The sequence below is a fragment of the Eleutherodactylus coqui genome, chromosome 10 (genome assembly GCF_035609145.1).
Source record: "Eleutherodactylus coqui strain aEleCoq1 chromosome 10, aEleCoq1.hap1, whole genome shotgun sequence".
Lineage (NCBI taxonomy): Eukaryota > Metazoa > Chordata > Amphibia > Anura > Eleutherodactylidae > Eleutherodactylus > Eleutherodactylus coqui.
This window is the reverse complement of record NC_089846.1, coordinates 19545588-19559982: the sequence shown is the minus strand read 5'-3', so window position 1 is coordinate 19559982 and position 14395 is coordinate 19545588. Positions and strand designations below refer to the sequence as shown.

At 43.7% G+C, this 14395-nt stretch overlaps 1 protein-coding gene across 5 annotated transcripts in view; it reads left to right on the top strand.

Moving 5' to 3' along the window:
• LOC136580148 (ficolin-1-A-like) overlaps positions 1–14395 on the top strand; it is a 53892-nt gene that overhangs the window by 35632 nt on the left and 3865 nt on the right. For 4 of the 5 annotated variants that reach the window (XM_066580475.1, XM_066580473.1, XM_066580477.1 and 1 more), the window contains 6 exons: positions 1781–1819; positions 3730–3765; positions 6363–6401; positions 6898–7025; positions 8656–8785; positions 9519–9653. In XM_066580475.1, the coding sequence (XP_066436572.1) occupies positions 1781–1819; positions 3730–3765; positions 6363–6401; positions 6898–7025; positions 8656–8785; positions 9519–9653 (507 nt within the window). The remainder of the gene's footprint in view (positions 1–1780; positions 1820–3729; positions 3766–6362; positions 6402–6897; positions 7026–8655; positions 8786–9518; positions 9654–14395) is intronic. The other variant, XM_066580474.1, reaches the window with a different exon arrangement.

The window sequence follows — 14395 nt, the reverse complement described above, 5'->3', positions numbered from 1 at the left end:
TGTAGGACTTTGCATTTCTTCTTGTTAAATACCATTCTGTTAGTCGCTGCCCACTGTGCAAGCTTTTCTAGATCTTTTCGAATCCTCTCTCTCTTCCCTAGTGTTAGCTATCCCTCCTAGCTTTGTGTCGTCTGCAGATTTGATCAGTTTCCCATCAATTCCCTCCTCCAGATCATTTACAAAAATGTATACCAGCACTGGGCCTAGGACAGAGCCTTGTGGATCCCCACTTGATACATTCTTCCATTGGATGTGAAGCAATTTATGACCACTCCTTGAGTACGATCACTCAGCCAGTTGTAAATCCACCTAACAGTTCCCTTATCAATCCCATATTTGGTCATTTTTTTCAATAAGTATGGTATGAGGTACTTTGTCAAATGTTTTAATAAAGTCAAGATATACTATATCTACTGCATTTCCCTGATCAACCCAGTCGGTGATTCTGTCATAGAAGGAAATTAGATTAGTCTGGCATGACTTATTTGTTACAAACCCATGCTGGCTCTGGTTAATTACTCCATTTTCATCCATTTCATTTTCCTCTAATCATTTTCCACAATAATCCTCTAATCCTTGTGAAAGTATTAGGGTGCATTCAGAAGAACGTATATCGGCTCGGTTTTCACGCCGAGCCAATATACGTCCTCTTGTGCATGGGGGGGGGGGGGGATGGAAGAGCCAGAAGCAGGAACTGAGCTCCCGCCCCCTCTCTGCCTCCTCTCCGCCCCTCTGCACTATTTGCAATGAGAGGAGGTGGGTGGGGGCGGAGCTAAGGTCCAAGAATTAGCCCCGCCCCCATTCCGCATCTCCCCATTGCAAATAGTGCAGAGGGGTGGAGAGGAGGCAGAGAGGGGGCGGGATCACAGTTCCTGCCCCTGGCTCTTCCATCCTCCCCCCCCCCATGCACAAGAGGACGTATATTGGCTCGGCGTGAAAACCGAACCGATATACGTTCATGTGAACGCATCCTTAAGATGACATGTGTTACACCTGTTATTCAAGGATCACTATAGTTGAGTCCGAAGCTTGTGAAGGCCCATTTACACGTAACGACTATTGCTCAAAATTCGTTCAAACAACCAAAAATGACTGATAATCGTTACATGTAATTGCGAGCATCGTGCACTTTTCGTTTGAACGATGATTTTAAAGTATACTTAAAATCCATCGTTCAGCTACTAGGAGATAAAAAAAAACACATTTATCTCTCAATAGACTGCACGCTGTTATCTACAAGAGTGTTAGCAGATAACAGTGTAATCTGCTGTCAGCTGTAAGCAAAACAATGCAGCTGTTTGCATAGCTAGGCATGTGATTAATCACACACTGGGCTCTGCAAACAGCTCCTGGAGGCCCCTTTACATGCAAATGAAGATGATAAAGTGTTAATGGCCATTAACACTTTATGCAAATAGATTGCTAAATCTTTCAATCTTTCAGTCATTTAAAAAATTATCTTTGCGTGTACGTGGGCTTTAAAGCCACATGTCCTTGTTAGTGAGCTTTCAGAATTTTTTAGAGACTAGATTTAGTCATTGTATCCACATTCCTTACTCTTATCAATGTAGTTATTGTAGGCACAGGTCACATTATGTATTCATTCATCAGAATTCAACTGTTGTGTTCCAGGGATTCAGAGACTAAAAGGTAAAGTCATAGACTGATATTTTGCATTTGCAAAGATTGTCTGTTATACTCACTTTCTTTGTACTATTGTATAATGTAACCAATATCAAATGAAGAGAGACTAAAATGTTATCTTTCTCCTTGTGCACAGGAGATAAAGGAGATCCCGGCTCTCCGCAAGATTTGCATAGTAAGTGGCTGATTTCTCGTTAGGTACTCTGTCGGGTCCCGTGTTTACACAAGTCAGCGATTCCTTAAAAATCGGTCATTTGAGTGATTTTTCGGCCAAAAGTTGGCCCGTCTTAAAGTGCCTTAAAGATGCAGATTAGTGAAGGTCCAGGTTAAAGCCAATGTAAAGATGGACAGAGAGCTGAGACAGTAGATCAATGTATGAATCAACCAACCAAATTAGGGTGATTTCATATCTCTTCTGGAACTTCTGGAGACAGGGCTAACATTCAGTGACTGGTACAATATATACCCTGAAGGAAGTCAAAGTCCCTCAGCATGATGGTCTAAAATTGCCAAGCATTAAACCATTATCATCCATAAAAAAAAAGTAAACTTTATGGTTTGAGCAAACTGGGCTCCCCCCTTACACATGATCCAGGAAAGCTTAGTCTGGTGCAGTGTTCCCCAACTCCAGTCCTCAGGGCACCCCAACAGGTCATGTTTCTTGGATTTCCTCAGTAATGCACAGGTGATATAATTATAGTCAGTGCCTCAGACATTGCCATAGGTTTTCGTACTATAGGATATCCTGATAACATGACTTGTTGGGGTACCTTGAGGACTGGAGTTGGGAAACACTGTACTGGTGTAATGAACCAAGCTAGAAAATTACGTTTCCACATTAAACTCCTCCTTTATGTCCCAAAAAAGAAAAAATACACCAATGGGTGCTGCTTCCCAGTGCCACAGGATAGTGTGCCCTCTATTGGATACATGTTAGTATGTAAGGTGCCCTGGAAGCCACATGGCCACAGTCCAAGCAGCTGAGGGATCAGCATTCACCTTCCTGACACCCTTTCCCCCTAACTAGGGAGAAAATATTTTTTTCTCTACCCTCGACCACCAGTGATGTTTTCATTAACGTCTTTACTGCCCTAGACTACCAGGAATATTGACATTAACCCATTCACTACAAAACTCTATTAAATATATTAACCCGTTCACTACAGAAGACTATCAGATGAAATTGATATTCGTGATTACAATAACGTTATATTCGGTAGCTCACATGTGACATGCCCTCTGACTGGAGTCGTTCACTTTTCCTTTTCTTCTCCATCTGTACCCCCATGGCGACTTCTCCCAGCCACAAACTGTTTCCGCGGAATTTGGCTGCTTGCTTTTACAGAAATCTAAACCAATAATGCAATCACACGCTACATGGTTCATTACCACTGTACCCAATTCCTGACCGCAGACACTGATGCCAGGGACTTGAAGTGAAGAATGGATAGACAGGAACACAGAGGGGATTGAAAGAGACGACGAGACAGAATCTGCACCAAGAAGCGACAAGTGACATCTTTTCTTTCCAAAAAGTTCCAAACATTATAGACTTTAGCGCAAATTCCCCTTGAATGTAATGACATGTGGATTTGCCATAGACTTTGACACGGAATCATTGGCAAATTCAGCAGCAAAAATCCTCCATGTGAACAAACCCTTAAGGTACCTTTATATGGGACAATTATTGACCGAGTACTTGCTTGAACGAGAGAAAGCAAACAACAGTCGTCTCATGTAAACACGGTCTCACTTACGATTTGTCGCAGAAGTAATAATGAACGATCCTCACTCGTGTGAAGGCTTGCAACCAACACTCTTCAACGCTTCGGTCTGTTGAAGCTCCTGCAGTTGTCACATGCCCGCTGAAGTCAATGGCTGCCCTCTGTGGTCACGTGCTGTTCACGCACCCAAAACAGCTGAAGTCAGCGATTAATTTCAGTGGTCACGTTAGCGATGAACAGCACATGACCATTACAGAAGTTTCTGAAAAAGGCATGGTTTTGTAATCCATTATGAGAAATATATGGTCACTGATATTTAATATTACAGTTTATGTACAATGATTATGTTTTTTTTAATTAGGTCTTCCAGGACTGACTGGGCCACAAGGGATAAAAGGTTAGTGTCATGTGGTCGTCTTCAGAGTGCATTGATAAGTGCTTCAAAGACATGTCGACTTCCTATAAGGACCTCGCTATAACAGCTACCACAATCATAGAATCATAAAATGGTAGAGTTGGAAGGGACCTCCAGGCTCATCAGGTCCAACCCCCGGCTCAGTGCAGGATCACTAAATCATCCCAGACAGATATTTGTCAAGCCTTTGTTTGAACACTTCAATTGAAGAAGAACTCACCACCTCATGTGGTAACCTGTTCCACTCATTGATCACCCTCACTATCTAATATCTAATCTGTGTCTCCTCCCTTTCAGTTTCATCCCATTGGTTCAAGTCTTTCCTTGTACAAATGAGAATAGGGCTGATACCTCTGCACTGTGACAGCCCTTCAAATATTTGTAGACAGATATTACGTCTCCTCTCAGCCTTCTTTTTTGCAAGCTAAACATTCCCAGATCCTTTAACCGTTCCTCATAGGACATGATTTGCAGACTGCTCACCATCTTGGTAACTCTTCTCTGAATTTGCTCCAGTTTGTCTATGTCTTTTTTAAAGTGGGGTGCCCAGAACTGGACACAGTATTCCAGATAAGGTCTGACTAAGGAAGAGTAGAGGGGGATAATGACCTCACGTGATCTAGACTCTATGCTTCTCTTAATACATCCCAGAATTGAGTTTGCCTTTTTGGCTGCTGCATCACATTGTTGACGCATGTTCAGTCTATGATCTATTAGTATACCCATTGTTTTTCACATGTACTGCTGCTTAGCCCAATTCCTCCCATTCTGTATGTGCTTTTTTCATTTTTTTTGCCTAGATGTAGGACTTTGCATTTCTCCTTGTTAAATACCATTCTGTTAGTCGCTGCCCACTGTGCAAGCTTTTCTAGATCTTTTTGAATCCTCTCTCTCTCTCTTCCCTAGTGTTAGCTATCCCTCCTAGCTTTGTGTCGTCTGCAGATTTGATCAGTTTCCATCAATTCCCTCCTCCAGATCATTTACAAAAATGTATACCAGCACTGGGCCCAGCACAGAGCCTTGTAGATCCCCACTTGATACATTCTTCCATTGGATGTGAAGCCATTTATGACCACTCCTTGAGTACGATCACTCAGCCAGTTGTAAATCCACCTAACAGTTCCCTTATCAATCCCATATTTGGTCATTTTTTCAATAAGTATGGTATGAGGTACTTTGTCAAATGTTTTAATAAAGTCAAGATATACTATATCTACTGCATTTCCCTGATCAACCCAGTCGGTGATTCTGTCATAGAATAAATTAGATTAGTCTGGCATGACTTATTTGTTACAAACCCATGCTGGCTCTGGTTAATTACTCCATTTTCATCCATTTCATTTTCCTCTAATCATTTCCCAAAATAATCCTCTAATCCTTGTGAAAGTATTAGGGTGCATTCAGAAGAACGTATATCGGCTCGGTTTTCACGCCGAGCCGATATACGTCCTCCTCTTGTGCAGGGCGGGGCGGGGATGGAAGAGCCAGGGGCAGGAACTGTGCTCCCACCCCCTCTCTGCCTCCTCTCCACCCCTCTGCACTATTTGCAATGGGGAGATGCGGAATGGGGGCGGGGCTAGTTCTCGGACCTTAGCCCCGCCCCCGTCCTCCTCCTCTCATTGCAAATAGTGCAGAGGGGCGTAGAGGAGGCAGAGAGGGGGCGGAAGCTCAGTTCCTGCTTCTGGCTCTTCCATCCTCCCCCCCTGCACACGAAGATGGCGTATATCGGCTCTGCGTGAAAACCGAGCCGATATACGTTCATGTGAATGCACCCTTAAGATGACGTGTTACACCTGTTATTCAAGGATCACTATAGTTGAGTCCGAAGCTTGTGAAGGCCCATTTACACGTAACGACTATTGCTCAAAATTCGTTCAAACAACCAAAAATGACTGATAATCGTTACATGTAATTGCGAGCATTGTGCACTTTGCGTTTGACTGATGATTTTAAGGTATACTTAAAATCCATCGTTCAGCTACTAGGAGATAAAAAAAACACATTTATCTCTCAATAGACTGCACGCTGTTATCTACAAGAGTGTTAGCAGATAACAGTGTAATCTGCTGTCAGCTGCAAGCAAAACAATGCAGCTGTTTGCATAGCTAGGCATGTGATTAATCACACACTGGGCTCTGCAAACAGCTCCTGGAGGCCCCTTTACATGCAAATGAAGATGATAAAGTGTTAATGGCCATTAACACTTTATGCAAATAGATTGCTAAATCTTTCAATCTTTCAGTCATTTGAAAAATTATCTTTGCGTGTACGTGGGCTTTAAAGCCACATGTCCTTGTTAGTGAGCCTTCAGAATTTTTTAGAGACTAGATTTAGTCATTGTATCCACATTCCTTACTCTTATCAATGTAGTTATTGTAGGCACAGGTCACATTATGTATTCATTCATCAGAATTCAACTGTTGTGTTCCAGGGATTCAGAGACTAAAAGGTAAAGTTATAGACTGATATTTTGCATTTGCAAAGATTGTCTGTTATACTCACTTTCTTTGTACTATTGTATAATGTAACCGATATCAAATGAAGAGAGACTAAAATGTTATCTTTCTCCTTGTGCACAGGAGATAAAGGAGATCCCGGCTGTCCGCAAGATTTGCATAGTAAGTGACTGATTTCTCGTTAGGTACTCTGTCGGGTCCCGTGTTTACACAAGTCAGCGATTCCTTAAAAATCGGTCATTTGAGTGATTTTTCGGCCAAAAGTTGGCCCGTCTTAAAGTGCCTTAAAGATGCAGATTAGTGAAGGTCCAGGTTAAAGCCAATGTAGAGATGGACAGAGAGCTGAGACAGTAGATCAATGTATGAATCAACCAACCAAATTAGGGTGATTTCATATCTCTTCTGGAACGTCCGGTCGGAGGTTCCTTCACAGACATGATGCAAAATACGAAAAGAAAAAGCTGGGGAGCTGGGATAAAAGCTTGAATGGAGCAGGAAACCAGAAACCCCGACGCAGATATGAAATCACCGTTATCCATGTGTGTACTATCAAACCAAATCTCAAACTCCTTTTAACTGTCAGAGAGCTGGAAATTAACATATTATGGTCTTATAGCTTCCACATTTTCTTCTTTTTACTTGTTCTTGTATCTTACAGAAGCACGGGACTGTAAATCACTCCTGGAGACAGGGCTAACATTCAGTGACTGGTACAATATATACCCTGATGGAAGTGATCCGCTACGCGTCCTTTGTGATATGCACACTGATGGGGGTGGCTGGACTGTATGTATTTCTTCTATTTTCACAAATTGTAAGAGAGTAACTAAAGGGACAGAGGGTAAGAATTAAAACGCCCAAGCCAAATTAAAATAGGACTGTCCTAAAAGTATCGGTTTGCAGTACAGATGGATGAGGCAGGTAAGGTAATCAGAATGAAAGCCAGGGTTCAGCATGGGAGGTCTCGGTTTGCAGTACATATGGATGAGGTGGGTAACGTAGTCAGTAGGGAAGCCAGGGGTCAGCGACGGGAGGTCTCTGTTTGCAGTACAGATGGATGATGCAAGTAATGTAGTCAGAAAGGAAGCCAGAAGTTGGTATCAGGAGGTCGTATTGCATGTAGCAATAGCGGAGGAGCAGGCAGAAGTAGAGCTTCATCAATTAATGTTGTGGAGAAGAATTATAACACATTGGTGCAGTGGCAGGGTCAAACTTTTATAATGAGCCCAATCAGAAACAGAGGTGGGGTCAGGACTAGGATGTAGGATGGCTCAGTAGTGAGAGCTACCAACGGGAGCGCAGGAGGTCCCTGGTTCGATTCCTGACACTGGTTCTATACCTGCACCAGGGAGAGGGTCATGGTGCCCTTATCCACCATCATGGGCAAGAGAGTCATTGGTTTCCCATCACCTAAGTCTGGCCACAGCAGAGCCAGGGCAAGCCCATGGGCCATTTCTTTAAAGTAGCTTTGAGGGAGTGACAGCCAGTAGCAGTGTCAAGGATAGTGCTCATAAGAAGACATCGGTTTAATGCTTGATATAGTTTTATTTTACAAGTAAAACTAGGCTGATTTGGCTGCAGAGTTCTTTCAAAATCCGATTAACGGGATGCAAGTGCAAAGTGAAACAACAATAGGCAAGGCTGTACTTTAACTTGTAAAAGTCTATGAGCCGCTAAGAACAGCGTTAATAGGGCAAAGTCTATGGGCACTGTGTAGTGTTCTGAGATGCCTAAGTACCTGAGTCATATACCAATGATGGTAAGCAGGGTTGTTAAAGTTCTGGGAGTGACTGCTCCAACTCCAAGTTCAGAGGCAGACGATACTCTGATTTCTGTCAACCGTAGGGCAGAGGATGCTTGTAACCCATTGGGGACGGCTAGCTTAGAGAGCTGCACTCTTAAGCTCCTTTCTTCTTTAGGAATCCGATAATTCTGTCACCTTCCCGGAAAGCAGTCTGGTGTGTCAAATGAGAATGAGCGGCCACACCCCAAAGTCCCTCAGCATGATGGTCTAAAATTGCCAAGCATTAAACCATTATCATCTATAATAAAATATAAACTTTATGGTTTGAGCAAACTGGGCTCCCCCCTTACACATGATCCAGGAAAGCTTAGTCTGGTGCAGTGTTTCCCAACTCCAGTCCTCAGGGCACCCCAACAGGTCATGTTTCTTGGATTTCCTCAGTAATGCACAGGTGATATAATTATAGTCAGTGCCTCAGACATTGCCATAGGTTTTCGTACTATAGGATATCCTGATAACATGACTTGTTGGGGTACCTTGAGGACTGGAATTGGGAAACACTGTACTGGTGTAATGAACCAAGCTAGAAAATTACGTTGAACATGGTGGAATTTCATAACTGCAATAATATAACAGCGAATGGTCCACGTCTCAGTATTTGTTTCTTTCTAGGTCTTCCAGAGACGTTATGATGGTTCCGTTGATTTCCTACGTGATTGGGAGTCTTATAAGAATGGATTTGGTAGCCGTCTATCTGAGTTCTGGCTAGGAAATGAAAACATTCATAAGATAACTTCATTGGGTAATGACCGAACATTGGGCTTTCTTATGACAGTGGCAGGGGAATAACAATAGGAGATACCATGGGTGGGCCCATCATTGGGAGTCCTACATACTTATTCTGCACATCAATGGGGTTGCAGCTCCCAAATTTCCATCATTGTGACCCTTATGATAAGTCGCCTTCAATAGTGTTGACCAATTATTGAAATAATCTCGTCGGAGATGACCAACTCAATTTAAAAAAATAATTGTGCATTGGGACTCCCAATTCCGACCTCCAAAGATCAGGTTCTCTAATTTGGCCTCCAAAATATTCCTTGAACAACATAGCTAAAATAGGAAAAGTAAATGTACTTACTCGTCCTCTCCACTGTGGTCCTGACATTTGTTGTGACAGATGATGTCATCAGAAGTCAGGTGATTGCAGCCAATCAGAGCTTGTAGTGTCACCATTTGTTCTCCTGGCATCAGTGCTCAAATCCTGAATGCCATGATGCCAGAAGTTTGGGAATGTGATGCTGCATCATCTGTCACAACCAACTTCGGGACCACAGCAGGACTAAAGCGCTGGATTGTGGCGGTAGAACATGGGTAAGTACATTTCCTTTCTTATTTTAGGATAGTGGGCACTAAAGAGTGCATGTTTTCCGGTAACCGGACAATCCCTTTAGGTGTAATGTATATCCAGTATGTAGTAAGTTCTCAAGTACTTAGGAACTTTTTGTAAACTAATTCTTCTGCTTTCATCACAGGGACATGGGAGCTCCGCATTGATCTGCAGGACTTCGATGGTGTAAACTATTTTGCTAAATACAGTTCTTTCAAAATAATGGGAGAGGCCGAGAAATACAAGTTGGTTGTCGGGAAGTTTATCGGTGGTAATCTAGGTAAGGAGGACTATTCGTGTAATTATGGCTGTGTGCATAGATGTGACTAGTGCCGATGCAACAAAACGATAGCTATAGAGCTTGTGGTTTCAAACCCAGACCCTTAGGCTGGGCTCACACGAGCGGATTTGAATTGCGGATTCTACGATGGCTGTCCGTGAGGAAGATCTGGGCTAAAATGAGGCATTGAAAGGCATGTATTTTTAAATTTTCCTTTATACTCGCGGGTACAAATTGCGTAATCCACGAGCGGAAGAAAAATCGCAGAATGATTTATTTTATCGTAGATTCTGCGCGCACGGCCTCCTTTGATGTCAATGGATGCATGCGTCCCGTAGCCAATTCGCAATTAACATTGTGGATGAGTGGCGGAATTGCTCGTGAGGTGCTATGACAATACATGAAAGAGAGAGAATACACTGCCTCAAAGAGAAAACGGCACACCATGAAGAGATGCTCGAAGTAAGACAAAAGTCAATGCATAGAATTACGTTCTGAACAATCAATTTTAATTTGAAAGCATTACATGTCTCCTGCGCCCCAATAAACAACAGGATCAGTAAGTAGTGGGGCCACCATGTTGGGCTATACAGTCGTAAACGCGACGTACCATTGATTCACTGAGTGCTCGAATCCTGTCCTGGGGTGGTACTGACCATGTGGTATTGACTGTAGTCTACAGTCCATCTTCACTACAAGGCTGTGGCAGAGCATTCACTCGATGTCCAATCGTTTCCCACAGATGCTTGATTGGAGAGAGATCTAGGGACTGTGCTGGCCAAGGAATCACTTGGACATGCTTGCTGCTGATTACTGTTTGGGGCCACACAATATCCTGCTGGAAAAGGGCATTAGTTATGCCCTAAAGATATGGTAGTGTGACGGCTGAAGGGCCACTTCATCATAACAATGTACAATCAAGGTGACCATGATGCATACCAGAGGTAATCAGCTGGTGATATCGATGGCACCCCAAGCTGTGACTCAACAGTGACGAGTTGTGTGGTGCAAAATGGTAGAAGTATCTGCCTGATTGCTACTGCGCCTCCAGACCATCGCTTGGCGATCATCATTACTGAGACAGAATCTCCATTCTTGGCTAACATCACAGTGTGACATTCATGGCACCAGGTAGTTTCACGACAATAGTCTTTACAATCTGAACGAAACTGCCATTGTCAATATCGGAGCATCCAAGTCTTTCCATACGCTCTGTGGAATGTCGCCAGCTGTGAATTGGGGAGCCGCTACTGCATAACGGTAGATGCGCCGATCTGCTGTGACGTTCATCTCAGTGCTCCGGTACCACTACATTTCGTTCTGCTAACCACCATTTCCATATTCATCCAGTTGCGTTTCTGCCACGATACAACGCAAAGACCAACCGACTGTATGTAGCCTTATGATGAAATCTTTAGTAAACTTGACCGTTGGATGAAATGGCTCTCGATGGAGTATTAGAGGCATTTTCATTCCTTTATGCCTATTGTGAGGGATTAGCATTAGGCTAGGTAGCAACCTGGGCATCCACAGCCAGAGACAGTGACACTCGGAATAAAGTTCGTAGTCCAGGCTTCGCCTGGGTTTATTTCAGCACAAAATACAGCAAAACAGAAATGAACACTTGCTCGTCTGAGCACTCACTATACATAGACCGGCCCTGACTACTCACTTGAAAATACGGCTTGCTGCACACAGCCAGTCCGGTCCTCAGACCTGCAGAGGTCTCACCACCTCTCCAAGGTGTGGAGGTTAGGGGCGTCTCCCTGTTAACCTCTGAACTTCTCAGCCACACACTGGGCTAGCCGGGCTCCTAGCTCTATTTGCAATGGGGAGAGGCGGGGCTAATTCTCGGAACCTCGCCCCGCCCTGTCCCGCCTCCTTTCAATGCAAATAGTGCAGAGGGGCGGAGAGGAGGCAGAGAGGGGGTGGGAGCTCAGTTCCTGCTCCTGGCTCTTCCATCCTCCCCCCCCCTGCACACGAGGACAACGTATATCGGCTCGGCGTGAAAACCGAGCCGATATACGTTCGTGGGAATGCACCCTCAAGGGATCATTTTGTATAAACTACTAATGGCCACTAATGCCTATTAGTAGCTTATTAGCTTAATTTGTGTGCAAATGAGTCTCCCTTTGCTGTATGCAGTTAACAGCAGGTGGACTGTTATCTGCTTACAGCTCCACTGTTCTCCAGGCGGACAGCAGCTGAAACAATGTTATCAGCACTCCCACGGAGAATCACAGTGTGAGGTCCCTACTATCAGCTGGCCTGCCAAACTATGGCTTCTATGCTGAACTAAAGGCCCATTTACACACAACGATTATCTCTCAAAATTCGCTCAAAAGCCATCTTTTGAGCAATAATCATTGTGTGTAAATGTGCCCATCTTTCACTTTTCTACCGAACAATGATTTTTACTTCAGCATAAAATCCATCGCTCGACAGAAGAGCTGATAGCAAGAACTTGACGCTGTGTTCTGCCCGTGGAGCTCTGATTACATTGTCTCTGATGGCAGCTCCGTCGCAGGACAAAGGGAATGTATTCAGAGAACAGATCACCCACTGTTCTCTGAATATAGCTCCTGGTGGCTCACACGCATAAACGAGCTACTAATTGGTACTAATTGCCATTAGTACCAATTCATAGTTTATGCAAAATGATCGTTTAAAAACCATCTTTTGAGCAATCATCTGTGTGTGTAAATGAGCCTTCGGCAGAAAAGCAAACGGTGGAAGCATTTACATGCAACGATTATCACTCAAAAGCCATCGTTTGAATGAATTTTGAGTGATAATTGTTGTGTGTAAATGGGCCTTAAATCTTCATGGCATTACATGTTCTCTTCATTGCGTGGCATTCTCTCTGTGAGGCAGTCTGTACGAATTTAATAAAATCACCGGCCAAGCTAAAACAACACACGGAACACTTGTATACAACCCTCTGGTATAGACGCACCCAAGCATTTGCATATACCTGCTATAGTACTTTGAACATAGACAAAGAAGAAAATAACTTTTTTGGAGGGGTGAATATGGCGCAATGTTTAGACAAAGATGACTGTCATATGTGTTTTCACCAAAAGAAAATTTAGCTTATTGATAAGAACCAGCTTGTAAACACGTTTCGAGGAATATGAACCTCTTCCTCAGTACTTGCTGGAGATGCACTACATGATTACATATAAAGCCATGTAGGTGGGAAGTGGGACATGATTCGGGTATGAAGTACAAAATAGTGAAATTTGAGGAAAATAAAAAATAAAATACATAAATAAGCACATATACAGTTCAATAATACTCAGAATCAATTAAATAGCTAGAATATAAGTATTAAGAAATGTAGACATAATCATGATTAAATTACTACTGAACACTTTAAAAAAGTAGTAAACATCAGATATAATATTTTCATCTGGGAAAAAGCTGGAAAATCTATGCTTTGGGACACTATATCCCAATGTATGGCATGGAAACTTCCTAAAAGAATGGCAGCATGAAATTTACTCATATCTGTTATGTATTTATAAATGGCTAATTATTAGAGATGAGCGAGCATACTCGCTAAGGGCAATTACTCGAGCGAGCATTGTCCTTAGCGAGTACCTGCCCGCTCGGGAGAAAAGATTCGGGTGCCGGCGCTGGTGAACGGTGAGTTGTGGGAGTGAGCAGGGGGGAGAGAGAGATCTCCCCTCCGTCCCCCCCCCCCCCCCCCCCGCTCTCCCCCGCCGCTCCCCGCCTCCCGCCGGCACCCGAATCTTTTCTTCCGAGCGGGCAGGTACTCGCTAAGGACAATGCTCGCTCGAGTAATTGCCCTTAGTGAGTATGCTCGCTCATCTCTACTAATTATTGTTACAAGTTTTTAGTATTAGGCCTCCTGCAGACGGGTGGGTCGGATCCCATTGTGAGAATTTTCGCAGTGGGATGCGAGCCGTGCCCCTGCAGTGACCCGGCACTCACCTCTTCCCGGTGTCTCGCTCTGCGCCGACTGTTACACAGCCGCACATGGGCAGACCAGAGCTGGCGTGTCACCAGTGACGTTTCTGTGCGGACAAATGCGAGGCTCTCACAGAAATAGGACATGCCGCGATGTGTTTATCGCGCAAGTTTTCACGCGGTCAAATCGCGGCTGTCTGCATGGGATTGCATTATCTAATCCAATCCTATGGCAGCGGGTACGGGCAGAAATTCGGCGGGAAAACCCACCGCAGAATTTCCACTTCTGTGCATTTGGCCTTAGAGACATTCATGAAATCATCTCTGCAAAAAGATTTAAACCGTGCATGAAGTGAACATTGCAACAAAATGTCTCTTGATGAAGTGTAACAGCTATTAGAAAAAAAAGAAATTATTAAAAGTTTAAGACCCCCTCTTTTCCCAGTCATCGCATCAAAAAAATAAAGAAAAACTTTAAACATTTCAAAATTGGTATTGCTGTGTCTGTAAAAGTCCAGTTTATTAACCCTTTGCAATCCAATTTTGGATTCAGGGTTTCCTAGGGGGCTTTCTCTTTCTGCCATTATACAATGGCGCCATCTGCTGGCTAGAGCCAGTACTGCGGTATGGGACATGTTAGAGAGCCCCCCCCCCCCCCCCCCGACAACAGAGTGGCCAGTAATATACAGTAAGAATACCCTGCTGGACGTCTTAAGACATCGGAGCTTTACAGCCTTCAATCAGAATGTCTTCAGATGTCAGACAGTGGATTGGAAAGGGTTAAAGTACCACATTATTATTTCCGCATG